Source organism: Staurois parvus, unplaced genomic scaffold (genome assembly GCF_062004578.1).
Source record: "Staurois parvus isolate SC_StPar_1 unplaced genomic scaffold, SC_StPar_1.0 ptg000505l, whole genome shotgun sequence".
NCBI lineage: Eukaryota > Metazoa > Chordata > Amphibia > Anura > Ranidae > Staurois > Staurois parvus.
In genome coordinates, this window is record NW_028318301.1 from 1,208,919 (window position 1) to 1,225,890 (window position 16,972).

At 42.9% G+C, this 16,972-nt stretch overlaps 1 protein-coding gene across 2 annotated transcripts in view; it reads right to left on the reverse strand.

Annotated features, from left to right (window-relative positions):
• LOC149451927 (rho family-interacting cell polarization regulator 1-like) overlaps positions 1 to 16,972 on the reverse strand; it is a 1,274,165-nt gene that overhangs the window by 885,400 nt on the left and 371,793 nt on the right. For both annotated transcript variants that reach the window (XM_089689951.1, XM_089689952.1), the window contains exon 4: positions 11,909 to 11,987. In XM_089689951.1, coding sequence (XP_089546077.1) covers positions 11,909 to 11,987 — 79 coding nt within the window. The remainder of the gene's footprint in view (positions 1 to 11,908; positions 11,988 to 16,972) is intronic.

A 16,972-nucleotide genomic window follows, 5' to 3' on the forward strand; every position in this document is an offset into this window, starting at 1 on the left:
TCTATGCCATGAAGAATTAAGGCAGTTCTGAAGGTAACAGAAGGTCCAAACTAGTACCAGCAAGGTGTACCTAATAAAGTGGCCAGTGAGTGTATATGTACCATAGCTTACATGCTCAATAACTTTCCCTCAGATTAAATGATATAAATGCGGATTTGAGTTAATTTTACAAAAGAAATGTAGCAAATTACATTTTGGCCTAAAGTTACAAAGAAAGATTAAATTATATGCAACATTTTATAACAGAAATGCTCCTTTACATAGCAAAATGTAAATAACCCAGTGATGATTAAATACCACCAAAAGAAAGCTATATTTGTCTAAAAAAAAACCAATAACATTTCATTTGGGTACACTGCGTAACTGTCATTCAAATAGTGAGAGTACTGAAAGCTGAAAATTAGCCTGGGCAGGAAGGGGGTGAAGGTGTCCAGTATTGGGGTGGTTAATGAACGCTTATACACCCACTACACTTAGGCTGGCCATACATTATACAATTTTCTTGTACAATTTTCCTTTTAGATTTACCAAACCATATAATATGAGGTCAAACCTAAACACTTTCAATTTTATGCAATCAGGCAAGCCCTTGCACTACATAATTGAAGGTAAATCTAAGGAAATTGAATAAGAAAATTGTATATTGTATAGCCAGCTTTAGTCTGCACATTTTGCTGTTTTTGTCTGTTTGGTGTGTGACTTGAAGCCTGTGTTAGGACTTATGCACACTGGTTTATTTTAAATGTGGTTTCTGCTGACAGGGTAAAATCAGTGTTAAAAACTCACCTAAGCTGCGTTTTTTCAAACCAGCTTAGGCGGCTTTAACAGAGTTTGGACTTTAGGTGTATATTTAACTGTCCAGAATTTAAAATAAATAAGCTCTGAAGTGCTAAACGCATTTAGATGCGTTTAGCCGTGTTGGGAGTTTTCATGCCTAAAAGCTCCTCTCCTGAATACAATTCTTCTGCGTTCAGAAAAAAGAGCTTTGACTGCCTCTAAACTCTGCTGCTTCTAAACTCTTCTAAAAGCCTATGTGTGCATTGACACATAGCCTTTTATTGAGATGCCCCAAAACCTTGGTTTAAGAGCAACAGTGTGCATAAGGCCTTAGTCCCATCTTCTGACAATGTGACTATTTAATCACATTAACTCATTTTTCATTATGAGTAAGCTTTTTTATATGTCAAACATGTCAAAGCTTCAGTGAGTATATAAGCGGTTTGCCAAATGTACAGTAAATAAGTTCTGTGTGTAAATCACCATTCCAGTTTTTATTATTGTGTTCTTTTGCCCAGGGGACAACGTATGGCAGCTAGCTGTGTCAGAAAAAGAACTCTCTCCCCCTTCCACAATGCAGCTAGCAAAGACATGGCTACATAGACATATGGCCCTTTTTTATCTCCAAGCACTTGCCTGAGACAAGGGTCTCATGAAAAATGGAGGGGAAGTTGTTAGTTAAAGCGTTTCAGGCAAGCAGGTAAACCGTTAGAGACAGAAAAAAGTGCTACCTGTCAAAGCCGCCATGTCTATGTTAGCTGTGTTGTCAACCAGCCGTGGAAGTAGGAGGGGTGTCTTGTCTGACCTCGCAGCTCATAAGACTGGAAAAAGTATTACATGTACTTTGTCACCTGGGTTACAGAACACATTAAAATGAAGCAAGACTTCTTTATTAACCACTAAGGGACCGCCCACAGTACATTTACTGTGGCAAAGCGGCCCCTGTAGACAGCATCAATTTTATAAACGTCATCCTGTTTACATGGTAGGGGGCGTGCGAGGCGCGTGACTGCCCTGCCCGCGGCACCGATCGTGGCCGCGGGTGCCAATCACCGGGTCCCAGCCGGTGATTACCCGCCGGGTCTCGGCGATTGCTTTCAAACACTGACATGGAGCACAGCTGCATTGCTTTCAATGCAGCTCTAGTCCCTGTCAGTTTCCAGTACACTGTTCCGGAGAGTAGAGCTTAGCTTTCTGGGACAGTGAGTAACAGTGAAGCACACAACCCCCGCCCACTAGTAAAACACACCCCTCGCACAGTTAACCCTTTGATTGCCTAAAAATGTTAACCCCTTCCTCCCCAGTACCATTAGTACAGTGTCAGTGCTTTGTTTTTGCACTGATCACTGTATTGGTGTCACTGGGGATGTTAGTGACCCCAAGTCAGTTCCCCCCCAGTGTCAGAATGTCCGCCGCTGTCCCGCCATAAGTCGCTGATCGCCGCCATAAGTCACTGATTGCTGCCATAAGTCACTGATTGCCGCTATTATTAGTAAACAAAAAAAATCCAGTATCTATACCGCCATTTGTAAATGCTATGACTTTCACATAAACCAATTAATTTACACGTATTGAGATTGTCGCAGAATACATTTTGGTATCAATTTATGATGAAAATTGATTTTTACATTTTTTTACTGAACATGTTTTATAGAAAAAAGTCCAAAATATAGTTTTTTTTTCTTAAAATTGTTGGGGGTTTTTTTTTACAGCGAAAAAAAAAAAAAACGCACAGGCGATCAAATACCATCAAAAGAAATCCCAATTCAAGGGGAAAAAAGGATGTAAATTTCATTTTGGTGCAGCGTTGCATGACCGCGCAATTGTCGCCATAACACAAACCGCTTATGTAACCACTTCCTGACTGCCCTATAGCATAAATACTGCTACAGGGCAGCACAGGTGTGCAAAATCACATATATATATAAGTGATTCATGCTCCTGTGGTTTTCACGCCCCTCCCAAATAGCATCAGATTGATCTTCAGTACACTAGTCATCACATTTACCCCTTGATTGCCAGGAAGACACTCATACACAATAAACCTCCATTGCTAGTGTCAGAACGGATCAATATCTTTGATCAGATCAGCACTATACCAGTGTTCACATTAGTATAGTGTCCCCAAAAATACAGCATTAGCGGGATCAGCCCCAGCACCTGCCAGCACCTGTGTTTACCCCTATGCTTACCCCCCCCCTTCTCCCCCAGCAAGTGCAGTGTCAGTAGGTCACTGTCACTTGATCTATTGCACACAAAACTGCAGTGTTCGCAGAATCAGGCCTGATCTCTGTTAGCACCTCCTGGTAAATTTTGATCACTCTCATATGCAGCAGAGTGCCAGTACTAGTGCCATGCTACCTTTTGCTGAACTGGCGAGTACTAGTGGCCTAGTACATCCTGGTCTTTCACATACCTCTTAGATTGTAAGATCCAAGGGGCAGGGCCCTCCTAACCCTCTTGTATTGAACTGTATTGTTGCTGTATTGTCTCCCGTTATATTGTAAAGCGCTGAGCAAACTGTTGGTGCTGTATAAATCCTGTATAATAATAATACCAGCACTGCAGTATGACTTGGCAACGTGGTGAGTCCCATAAGTGCAGTACAAGCTGGTGCGGTGGCGAGCACAAGTATTGTTCCGCAACCACCAAGAATTCGCACACAAGCCTGTAGAGCCCAAAGTATCCTGCCGGATGTGCTTACAAATCCCGATTGGAAGCCTACAAATTCTGCAGCACCCGTACTTCCCCCATTCACTGCCCAACCCGGAATTCAGGTGGAAATAGCAGATTTAACTACTCCCCTTGATTTTTTGGAACTGTTTTTCACGGAAGATCTGTATGCATTGATTGTGGATCAAAGCAATTTATATGCACAAAAATTTATCGCCGCCAACCCAAATTCAAACATTGCCAGACCATTCGCATGGAAACTCATTACGGTTTCCAAATTTAAACATTTTTTGGACCTAATCCTCAACATGGGCATTACTAAAAAAAATGAATTGCTGTTGTATTGGTCCACAGACCTGATTCATCATATGCCTGTGTTCTCTGCTGCCATGGCCAGGCATAGATATGAGTATAATGTGTTTTATGCATTTTAACGACAAAAAGATAGTTACATGGAGCCCCTCGTATGTCCAGACTACATGGGGAGCAGTGGCAAAGATAGTTTGGGACTTGGTGTCATCCTTTTTCCATATGGAGTACCACTTATACGTGGACAATTTTTATTCAAGCGTGCCACTATGTAGACATTTGTACAATCTTGGAACTGGCGCATGTGGCACTGTGTGACCTAATGTGTGCCCACCATTAGAAGTGGGTGGATGCAGGGCAGTATATTCTAATGGTGGGCATACCACACACTTTTTTTGGCAGAGATTTCTTATCTTTTTTTCATTCAGTCCCCAGGCTGCATACAAAAAAAAAAAAAAAAAAAAAAAGAACATAGCATATACAGTAATACCTCGGTTTACAAATGCCTCTGTTAACGTAGTTTTCAGTTTACGAATGAAAATCCATTGAAAATAATGCCTCAGTTTATGGATTTTTTACAAATTTTTTTTCACAATACAAAGTGTATGTCAGTGCTGATTTTTAAATGCAATTGCCGTCTTTTTTTTTTTTTTTCTTCATTATAGCTCACAACATTAGCTGTCACTTTCCCTGGAGCTAAAGGATACTTTGTATTGTTTAAGAAACTGAAAGGACACATTGTTTCTTTTAACTTGGGGAAATAAACTAAAAGAAACTTTCTCTCTTTTAGATGGAGGGGGAAAGTGACACCTGTATTTCTGAACTATAGTATAGAGAAAAAAAAATGGTAATTACATTAAAAAACTGGCACCTGAGAGCTGAATGTAAAAGAATTGCAGGCAATTTAAAAAAAAACTTAAACTGAGAAAATTCGTAAACTGAGGTATTACTGTATACCCAACAAGGACCAACGACGTACTGACAAATCACTGGACTTTGAATGGTTATACCAGGATAATGCCTACAGCTGCAGGCATCATCCTGGTATTGTTTTTTTCAGCCATCGGCTTTCATGTAAAAGCAATCCTAGTGGCTAATTAGCTGCAGGATTGCTTTACATGCTGCGGGAGATGATGCCCCCCTCGCCCACTGCCTTCACCGGCCTTCTCGGGCAGTCCTGTGCCATCGGGGCAACCTAAGAATGCAGCCAGTGTTTCTGCCAGTTGACCATAGAGCTGATTGGAGAACAGAATGGTGCCAATCATCTCTATAGCCTAAGAAATTGAAAGCTACGAGCATTTCATCACTTCAGTTTCACAGGATATAAACAGCGCCATTTGTAAATTCAGAAAGCATCTGATCACACCGATTTTGGTTTGATTAGATAATGTAAGGGTAGAGGAGATATCTAGAGTCTGACAGAACCCAGATTTCTCTAAAAAGAATTTATGACAATGCCCATTGAAGTTATAGGGGATATTTGCATTAAAAGTGATAAAAAAAAAAATGAAGGGGACAGAGTAAAAATAATTAAAATCAAAATAATTTAAAAAAAAAAAAAAAGTACCCTCATTACCCCCGCGCACACATGCATCTGCATTCGTGAGCATTGACCCTGTGCCAGTATGGAAACAGCAGTTGCACCATGCATGTGAGGTATCGCCACGAACATCAGATCAAGGGCAGTAATTATAACACTAGACCTCCTCTGTAAATCTAAAATCATAGCTTGTACAGTAAAGGCTTTTAAAACGTTGCCTATGGATATTAAAAACGTATGCAGTTTGTCGCCATTGCACGGGGTATGCGCAGTTTTAAAGCATGTCATGTTTGGTATCTATTTACTCAGCCTACCATCATATTTTATATTTTACCAAATAATTGCCCAATATTTTGTGTTTTTGTGCATTAAAATTAACAAAAATGTATTTTATTTTTAAAATTGCGTACTATGTGACGTAAAAAATTGCAGCACCCACCATTTTATTCACTATGGTGTTTTCTTTAAAAAAATATATAATGTTTGGGGTTTAAATTAATTTCCTAGCAAAGAAGACTGATTTTTTTCATGTGAACAAAAAGTGTCAGAAAAGGCTTTGTCTTCAGGTGGTTGGAAGAGTGAGTGATGTGTGGCATAAACTTTTAATGCTGGGCATAAAACGCCCCCACCCCCCAAAATTACCCCTTTTTGGAAAGTAGACACCCCAAACTATTTGCTGAGAGGCATGTTGAATCAATAGAAGAATTTATTTTTTACCATATGTTTTTGGAAAATGACATTTTGTTTTCCACAAAATTGTCACTTAAATGATTTACTGCTCACACATGCTATGGGTATATGTGGAATTACTCCCCAAAATACATTCTGCTACTTCTGCCTAGTATGGGGGTACCACATGTGAGAGACGTTTTGGCAGTCTAGCCAAGTACAGGACCCCAAAATTCAATAAGAACCATCATGCTTTTAAAGGGCTTTATTTATTTCCTCATTACACTTCTTGACTACCTATCACAGTTTTGGAGGTCCTGAAATGCCAGGATAGCACCAACCCCCCCCCCCCCCCCAAATTACCCCTTTTTGGAAAGTAGACACCCCAAGGAATTTGATAAGAAGCATGGTGAGTATTTTGCAGATCTCGTTTTTTGCCACAAGTTTTTGAAAATTGAAGAAAAGATCTGAAAAATACTCACCATGTCTCTTCTTAAATTCATTGGGGTGTCTACTTTCCAGAAAGGGGTAATTTTGGGGGGGGGTGGTGCTATCCTAGCATTTCAGGGCCTTCAAAACTGTGATAGGTAGTGAGGAAGTGAAATGAGAATGTTACACACCTTCAGGCTTTCAAAGTAGTCATTGGATTTCAGGCTCCTGTATGTAGCTAGGCTCCCAAAAAGTCTCACACATGTGGTACCCCATAGTCGGCAGAAGTAGCAGAATGTATTTTGGGGTGTAATTCCACATATACCCATGGCTTGTGCAAGAAATATATAATTTAAATGACAACTTTGTGTAAAAAAAAAAAATGTTTTTGTCATTTTCCAGAAACCTGTGGGAAAAAATAAATCTTCCATGGACTCAATATGCCTCTCAGCAGATAGCTTAGGGTGTTTACTTTCCAAAAAGGGGTCATTTGGGGGTGTTTGTACTATCCTGGTATTTTAGCACCTCAAGAAATGTGATAGGCAGTCAGAAAGTAAAAGCTGTGTAAATTCCATTATCTATACCATAGTTTGTAGATGCTATAACTTTCACACAAAAGCAATAAATATACACTTAATAGGATTTTTTTAACCAAAAACATGTAGCAGAATACATTTTGGCCTAAATTTATGAAATTTTAGTTATTTTGGATATTTTTTATGACAGAAATGAGAAAATATAATTTAAAAAAAAAAAAAAATTCTCAAATCTTTTTTTGTTTATAGTGCCAAAAATAAAAAGAACATTGGTGACCAAATACCACCAAAAGAAATCTCTATTTGTGTGAAAAAGGACATAAAGTTAATTTATGTACTGTATTGCATGACCGCGCAATTGTCAGTTAAACTAGTGCAGCACTGTATAGCAAAAAAATTGTGTAAATTGCAGTATCTATATAGTTTGTAGACGTTATAACTTTCACACAAAGCAATCAATATACACTTATTGGGATTTTGTTTACCAAAAACATGTAGCAGAATACATTTTGGCCTAAATTTATAACTAACTTTGAGTTCACTATATATTTTTTATAGCCTAAAGTAAAAAATATAGTTTTTCTTCAAAATTTTGGGTTTTTTTGTTTATAGCGCAAAAAATGAAAAGCTCACAGGTGATCAAATACCACCAAAAGAAAGCTCTATTTGTGTGAAAAAAGGACGTAAATTGCATGACCGCGCAAGGTCTCGCTGAACAAAAAAGCAATTCTAAAAAAGTGACAAAGTGTGGCGTGCCTAGCTAAGAGACAAATTCTGTGCTTTCTATTTCTAGTATAAGGATAGAGCAATCTCTTAGTGTGAGCTGTTGGGGGAGAGCTGAAATTACAATCATTTTTGCAGGAAAATAGATCCCATCTATGTACAGTATTTCAGCTATGGTTCTAGCTTTTTAAAGTGTTACTAAAGGCCAGGGGTGGACTGACAACTCATGGTGCCCCCGAGCAATAGGGGATCATGGGACCCCTGTGTATTTGCCCAAAACTAAAAAAAGCCTATGAAAAAGGTACCAGGGGCATCTCATGGGGCCCCCTACTAACCCCGGGCCCTCGGGCAGCGCCCAAGTTTCCAAATGGTCAGTCCGCCCCTGCTAAAGGCACATTTTGTAAAATTAAAAAATTAAACATGTTATATTCACCTGCTCTGTGCAATGGTATTGCACAGAGTGGCCCTGAACCTCCTCTTCTGTGGTCTCCCGCCAGAAGTCTTGGTTCCTCGTATTCTCCTGTACCCCATAACAAGCCGCTTACTACTTTGCTATGGGGGTATACAGTGTATGCTTGCTCCTGAACTGTGTATGTATGGCAGAGCTTGACAAATTTGCTTTGAATCTAGGAGCCAACTAAAAAGGGTAAGATCCAGTTTTTTTTTAGCGTAGCGGGGGTTGTCACACAATGATTTGCCACATGACAATTAAAGCAAAACCGCACCACGTTTTAGGTGTCAATGAAAATAATGGCACCCGAACCTGCAATCACAGCAATTCTGTGATCTATTCACACATATGCGATTCTGGATTCATTTTGAAACTCACAGATTTGCATGACAGGTTAGATATTTTGTGTTCCTATTGAGGTGAATCACAAAGATGTAATCCACATGCATGTGCTTGGAGTACCATTGTGAGAAGGGTCCTGTGCAAGTTTTTAACAGTGCATTCCAGACTTGAAGTGATAGAGTAGAGTGGCATGCGGAGATAAGTGTTCACATAGGATTGCTATTGATCAGAGTTTTTGTACTGAAGTCTATGGGGCGCGACGTCCCATTGAAGTCTATGGGGCGCGACTTCCCATTGAAGTCTATGGGGCGCGCCTTCCCATTGAAGTCTATGGCGCACCTTCCCATTGAAGTCTATGGGGCGCGCCTTCCCATTGAAGTCTATGGGGCGCGACTTCCCACTAAAGTCTATGGGATGCGCCTTCCATTGAAGTCTACGGGGCGTGACTTCCCACTGAAGTCTACGGGGCGTGACTTCCCACTGAAGTCTACGGGGCGTGACTTCCCACTGAAGTCTACGGGGCGTGACTTCCCACTGAAGTCTACGGGGCGTGACTTCCCACTGAAGTCTACGGGGCGTGACTTCCCACTGAAGTCTACGGGGCGTGACTTCCCACTGAAGTCTACGGGGCGTGACTTCCCACTGAAGTCTACGGGGCGTGACTTCCCACTGAAGTCTACGGGGCGTGACTTCCCACTGAAGTCTACGGGGCGTGACTTCCCACTGAAGTCTACGGGGCGCGACTTCCCAATGAAAGTCTACGGGGCGCGACTTCCCACTGAAGTCCACGAGGCGTGACTTCCCACTGAAGTCTACGGGGCGCAACTTCCCATTGAAGTCTACGGGGCGCGACTTCCCATTGAAGTCTACGGGGTGCGACTTCCCATTGAAGTCTATGGGGCGCGCCTTCCCATTGAAGTCTATGGCGCACCTTCCCATTGAAGTCTATGGGGCGCGCCTTCCCATTGAAGTCTATGGGGCGCGACTTCCCACTGAAGTCTATGGGATGCGCCTTCCATTGAAGTCTACCGGGAGCGGCTTCCCACTGAAGTCTACGGGGCGCAACTTCCCATTGAAGTCTACGGGGCGCGACTTCCCATTGAAGTCTACGGGGTGCGACTTCCCATTGAAGTCTATGGGGCGCGCCTTCCCATTGAAGTCTATGGCGCACCTTCCCATTGAAGTCTATGGGGCGCGCCTTCCCATTGAAGTCTATGGGGCGCGACTTCCCACTGAAGTCTATGGGATGCGCCTTCCATTGAAGTCTACCGGGAGCGGCTTCCCACTGAAGTCTACGGGGCGTGACTTCCCACTGAAGTCTACGGGGCGCGACTTCCCACTGAAGTCTACGGGGCGCGACTTTCCACTGAAGTCTACGGGGCGCGACTTCCCACTGAAGTCTACGGGGCGCGACTTCCCACTGAAGTCTACGGGGCGCGACTTCCCACTGAAGTCTACGGGGCGCGACTTCCCACTGAAGTCTACGGGGCGCGACTTCCCACTGAAGTCTACGGGGCGTGACTTCCCACTGAAGTCTACGGGGCGCGACTTCCCACTGAAGTCTACGGGGCGCGACTTCCCACTGAAGTCTACGGGGCGCGACTTCCCACTGAAGTCTACGGGGCGCGACTTCCCACTGAAGTCTACGGGGCGCGACTTCCCACTGAAGTCTACGGGGCGCGACTTCCCACTGAAGTCTACGGGGCGCGACTTCCCACTGAAGTCTACGGGGCGCGACTTCCCACTGAAGTCTACGGGGCGCGACTTCCCACTGAAATCTACGGGGCGCGACTTCCCATTGAAGTCAGTGGGAGGCAGTGTGTGAACCCAGACACCAGGACACAATTTCTAGTCGCCATGGCAACCTGGTATATGAAGCCGTGCTCCACAAACACATACAATGGGGCTTGACCCCGTGCCCCACTTCCTGCTCACATAATTTGATTGACAGTCCTGCTGCTGCCAGAGTCTCTGTGTGAAAAGGAAGATAGGGGAGAAAGAGATCCAGCCGTGCTGTTATGGACCACCTGGTGTACTCTAGCAGTCCACAGGACAGGATTCCCCAGGGCGCGGAGTCTAAGCCCCAGTCCGCTTGTTCACCAGAGCCCCTGATGGTGGGGATGGGCTTGGAGTGGACAGTGACCAGGTTGCGGCCCCTGAGTACACCCACCTGAGGTAGAGAAATCACCAGAGGTAATGACAGGTGGAGAGCCTGGTGTGAAGAGGCAGACAGGTTTGGAGAATAGCAGCTAATTCGTGCGGGTCGGATGGATGGCTGAGCAATAGCGTGGTCAGACGGGTCGGTAACGGGCGGACAGCGTGGTACAAGACAGCAGGCACAGAGGAATCAGGTCACTCGCCGGGTCTGTAACAGAAGTTCAGATCAGAAGGGATATCCAGAAGAGTAGTCAAACGAGCCAGAGGGTCAGGGCAGGAGAATATCAGCAAGGTCAGGTTCAAGCAAAGGTCAGCAACAGTCAGGAATCAACTCACAGATCACAGGAACAAGATCAGACCATATGGCAACTTGTGTCTGTGCAGGGCTGGTTTAAGTCTGACAGGTGCAGCCTAGGTCCTAGTGCCTGCCCAGCACCGTCTAAGGTGACGGGGGCGCCTGGGTCCTAGTGCCCTGCTGCCTGCATGTCTTGACAGACACCTACGCATGTGCAGACCCCTGCGTCGCGATGGTCCCTGACACGTGCACAGCACTGGATCTATTAAGGTATGGTAAGGTAAGAAAAAAAAAGTCTTGGCTTTAGAACATCTTTAACTGAAGTTTGGTTTCAATCAAATGTTTTATGCTACCTTAGCCCTTAAAGAAATTCAAATGATGGTGTATTTTGTCATTTTTCCATACAAGGCACATAGGGGTTGGTTTATTAAAACGGGAGAGTGTAAAATCTGGTGCAGCTGTGCACAATAGCCAATCAGCTCCTAACTTCAGCTTGTTCAATTAAGGGCTCTGAGGAAGAGGGCTTGTCCCTCGTAACACGTACGCCATTAAGGACGCTATAAGGTCTTTCCATGTCATTAGCGGTGGTGGCAGCTTCATCTGCGTTTCATGATATGTTTGTCGTCATACATTTGTGAGTACATTACTTTCTTCATTTATTCAATAAAATTATATAGTGGTAATATGCAACATGGGTGTGCCCTGTCTTTGTTGTTTTATAGTGCTACATGAAAATATACCCACAGTCCTGAGGGAGTAGCAAGACACATCTGCGCTAAACCTGTGACCCGGAAAAGGAGAGAATTTATCAAACCCTAAAGCACCACACTTGAGCACAAGTTTACTTGTTGATTTCTTTGAAACAAAAATCCTGTAAGCTTATTTGTTTCAATGCAGAGTTGCGCCAGGTTTTGCACTTTCCAGTTTTAGTAAATCAACCCAAAACAGTATACTTCTACAAATATCCTAGTGTTTTTGCAAGCAAACATTACAAAACAAATATTTACCAGCCTTGAGTTCCTCTTAGACTCTCTGATCTGTGTTGTTAGCTTATCCAGTTCCATTTGGTGAACTTCTAAATATGACCTAGGAAAAGTCATACAAAGAAAAAACATTTATAAGGAAATGATTCTACAATTAGAAAGAAGGAAGTTGGCATGCAGTTGATACTTAAAGTGAAAGTAAAAAATGTCCTTGTTCTCTAAAAATAAGTTACACATCCATTGCTTAAAGTGGAATTGAACTCTAAAAAAAACACTGACACGTAGGGGTTTTATGAGAGAAGAAACCCTTATGGCCTCTTCTGTCATAAATGATCCTTTCTGCTTTACAGTGGTAATGTACATTGGGCTTCTGATGCGTGGCACAACATACATTCCCGGAACCCCCTCTGTTCTATGATAATGTGCACGCATGGAGGTGACATCATCACAGCCTGCTCATTAAAGTGACTAAACAGACCAAACCCGGAAGGAATACCAGAAGAAGATGGAAGCGTCTGACAGTGAGAAGTGGTGACAAGTCAGCACTGAAAGCCATTGTTTGACAGTTAAATCTGCCATAATGTGCCAATATGTGTTTAAGGCATAAACCTCCTGGTGTCTCATTTTTAAAAAATAGAATATTTTAATCTTGCTTTAATGGCCCTGTAAATCTATTTTTAAAGGATACGTTCACCTTTTGACCAAAAATAATAAATGTACATTTTTGCATTTATTATTTTTGGTTGCAGGAACCTGTAAAGCACTGCACTAGCGATCAGCAGATCGCTGGTGCCATGCAGGTCTCCTTTCAGTATATCTGCTTGCCTGTATGGAATGTACGGAGAATGTAAGTAGATATACTGACAGGAAAAATCAAATTACCCTGGCGCTCCACAGCACCGTAGTAGTTCATTGAAAACTACAATCCGACAGCTGGTAAGGCTGTAACTTGTAGTTCAATAATTCATAGAACACTGTGAATGAATGATGCGGCCTTGTGGGTGGAACCCCGTACTGCTGTGCTGTACTTCTGTCACAGATGGGGGGTTGGGATTTCAGTGAGCAGCGGCTGCAGCATTGAGAGCATGTTACATGTTTCACCCTAAAACCAGGTGGAACATGTAACATTTTCCCAAATGTGAACTTATCCTTTAATGGAATTGTTTTCCATTCAATTAGAAGAGGAAATAATATGAGGTGCACTGTGAAGGGAGATTCTTGTGCTCTCTAGGATGATCTGCAGGTTCAATTGGCTTAGCAAGTGGTGAACTAATGGGTGTTCATCATAGCCAAGCCTCCAGTTGCAGTGGGAAGCAAAACATTTATTACTACTGATAAATCCAACAGCTTCCTACTTGGGTTTCTAGTTGTTATCGAGCTAAGTCTCGCCTGCATCCTAACAACCAGTGACTCAGTTACATAGTTAGTCTGGCTGAAAAAAGATAAAAGTCCATCCAGTTCAACCTTAAAAAAAACACCCACAGTTGATCCAGAGGAAGGCAAAAAAACCAGCAAAGCATAATCCAATTTGCTCCTGTAGGGGAAAAATCCTTCCTGATCCCCTGAGAGGCAATTAGATAATCCCTGGATCAACTTTACTTATAAAAGTTAGTAACCAGTTATATTCTGTGTATCCAAGAAAGAATCCAGGCCTTTTTTATAGCAATCCACTGAGCTGGCCGGACCCAACTCTTGAGGGAGTCTAGTCCACATTTTCACAGCTCTTACTGTGTAGAAACCTTTCCGTATTTGGAGACTAAATTTCTTTTTCTCCAGACGTAAAGAGTGCTCCCTTGTCCTCTGTGATGACCTTAAGGTGAATAACTACACCAAGTTCACTATAAGAACCACTGATGTATTTATACATGTTGATCATATCTCCCCTTAATCTCCTCTTCTCAAGAGAGAATACATTCAGTTCCTCTAATCTTTCTTTATAGCTGAGCTCCTCCATCCTCTTATCAGTTTGGTTGCCTTCTCTGTACTTTCTCCAGTTCCCCAATGTTCTTATTGTGAATTGGTGCCCAAAATTGAACTGCATATTCCAGATGAGGCTTTTTAATGATTTGTACAGGGGTAATATGATATCTCTCTCTCTGGAGTCTATACTTCTTTTAATACAAGAGAGGATTTTGCTCGCTTTAGAGACTGCAGCTTGGCATTGTTTTACTGTGTGTGCAGCATATGTTTTACTAGGGAAACATGCTGCTTTGTATTGCTCTGCTTGCAGCATGTCGGTGCTGACAGGAGAGAGATCTGTGTTTACACACAGACCTCTCCCCTTTCACTATTCCTCGGTGATAGCTGGGTGCCGACAGGGAATCTCCGGCCAGGACCCGGTGATCGACATCTGTAGCTTGCAATGCCAACCCGGAAATGGAAAATCACGTATATATACACATGATTTTGCACAGTCCTGCCACCCTGTAGCAGCAGCAGCGGGGAACTGGTTAATACAAGAGAGGATTTTGCTCTCTTTAGAAACCGCAGCTTGGCATTGCATGCCATTATTAAGCTTATGATCTACCAGAACTCCCAGATCCTTCTCCACCATTGATTTCCCCAGTTGTAGTCCGCCTAGTATGTAGGATGCATGTACAGTATATTCTTAGCCCCCAAGTGCATAACCTTACATTTATCAACATTGAACCGCATTTGCCACATAGTTGCCCAATTAAACAGTGCATTGAGGTTGGCTTGTAAGTTGGAGACATCCTGTAAAGCTGGGGCGGACTGACCATTCGAGCACTCAGGCACTGCCCGAGGGCCCGGGGTCAGTAGGGGGCCCCATGAGATGCCCCTAGTACCTTTCATTGGCTTTTACATAGGCTTTTTTGGGTGTAGACAATGACACAGGGGCCCCATGATCCCCTATTGCCCGGAGGCCCCATGAGTTGTCAGTCCGCCCCTGCTGTAAGGACGTTATTCCACTGCAAAGCTTGGTGTCATCTACAAAGACTAAAATGGTATTTTTAATCCCAGACCCTATATAGTTTATAAGTATATTAACCACTTGCCGCCCAGCCACCGCATTAAAACGGTTGCAGGGCGGCACGGCTGGGCAAAACCACGTTTTAAAACGTAGTTTTGCAAAACAGGTAGGGGGCGCGCGCCCGCCCTACCTGTCCCGCGGGTGTCAGCAGTGATTACCGGCCGTTTCCCCGGGATTAGCGGTGATCGCTGACAGAGAGCAGGGCTGCATTGTTTACACACAGCCCTGCTCTGTGTCAGTTCCCTGACAGCTCGTGACAAGCTGCAGAGGGAGAGAAGAGTTTCTCTCTCTCGATCAGCCTGCCCCCGTCCAGCGCACACCCCCGCCCCCTAGTAAAACACTCCCCTCACACAGTAAACCCTAAAAATGTTAACCCCTTCCTCCCCAGTGCCATTAGCACAGTGTCAGTGGGTTTTTTTTCCACTGATCACTGTATTGGTGTCACTGGGGATGTCAGTGACCCCAAGTCAGTTCCCCCCCAGTGTCAAAATGTCCGCTGTAGTCCTGCCATAAGTCGCTGATCGCCGCCATATGTCGCTGATCGCCACCATTATTAGTATAAATAAAAATTAAAAATCCCAGTATCTTTCCCGCCATTTGGAAACGCTATAACTTTCATGTAAACCAATTAATTTACACGGATTGGGATTTTTTGTAGCAGAGACATGTCGCAGAATGCATTTTGGATGAAATTTGTGACAAAATTTGATTTTTAAATTTTTTTAATGGACATATTGGGTTTTTTTTCTCAAAATTGTCAGCCTTTTTTTTTATAGCACAAAATATTAAAAACGCACAGGCGATCAAATACCACCGAAAGAAAGCTCAATTTGTGGGAAAAAAAGGATGTAAATTTAATTTGGGTGCAGTGTTGCATGGCCGCGCAATTGTCAGTTAAAGTAACGCAGCACCGTAACACAAACCTCTTCTGTAACCGCTTCCTGACCACCCTACAGCAGAAATACTGCTACAGGGCGGCATGGGTACGCAAAATCACACATATATATATATATATATATATATATATATATATACAGTGGGGATCGAAAGTTTGGGCACCCCAGCTAAAAATTTGTATTAATGTGCATAAAGAAGCCAAGGAAAGATGGAAAAATCTCCAAAAGGCATCAAATTACAGATTAGACATTCTTATAATATGTCAACAAAAGTTAGATTTTATTTCCATCATTTACACTTTCAAAATAACAGAAAACAAAAAAATGGCGTCTGCAAAAGTTTGGGCACCCTGCAGAATTTATAGCATGCACTGCCCCCTTTGCCAAGCTGAGACCTGCCAGTGTCATGGATTGTTCTCAATCATCGTCTAGGAAGACCAGGTGATGTCAATCTCAAAGGTTTTAAATGCCCAGACTCATCTGACCTTGTCCCAACAATCAGCACCATGGGTTCTTCTAAGCAGTTGTCTAGAAAACTGAAACTGAAAATAGTTGACGCTCACAAAGCTGGAGAAGGCTATAAGAAGATAGCAAAGCGTTTTCAGATGTCAATATCCGCTGTTCGGAATGTAATTAAGAAATGGCAGTCATCAGGAACAGTGGAAGTTAAAGCAACATCTGGAAGACCAAGAAAAATATCAGACAGAACAGCTCGCAGGATTGTGAGAAAAACAATTCAAAACCCACGTTTGACTGCACGATCCCTCCAGAAAGATCTGGCAGACACTGGAGTTGTGGTACACTATTCCACTATAAAGAGATACTTGTACAAATATGGTCTTCATGGAAGAGTCATCAGAAGAAAACCTCTTCTACGTCCTCACCACAAAAATCATCGTTTGAACTTTGCAAATGAACATATAGACAAGCCTGATGCATTTTGGAAACAAGTTCTGTGGACCGATGAGGTTAAAATTGAACTTTTTGGCCGGAATGAGCAAAGGTACGTTTGGAGAAGAAGGGGCACAGAATTGAATGAAAAGAACCTCTGTCCAACTGTTAAGCATGGGGTTGGATCAATCATGCTTTGGGGTTGTGTTGCAGCCAGTGGCACAGGGAACATCTCACGAGTAGAAGGAAAAATGGATTCAATAAAATTTCAGCAAATTTTGGTTGGTAACTTGATGTCATCTGTGAAAA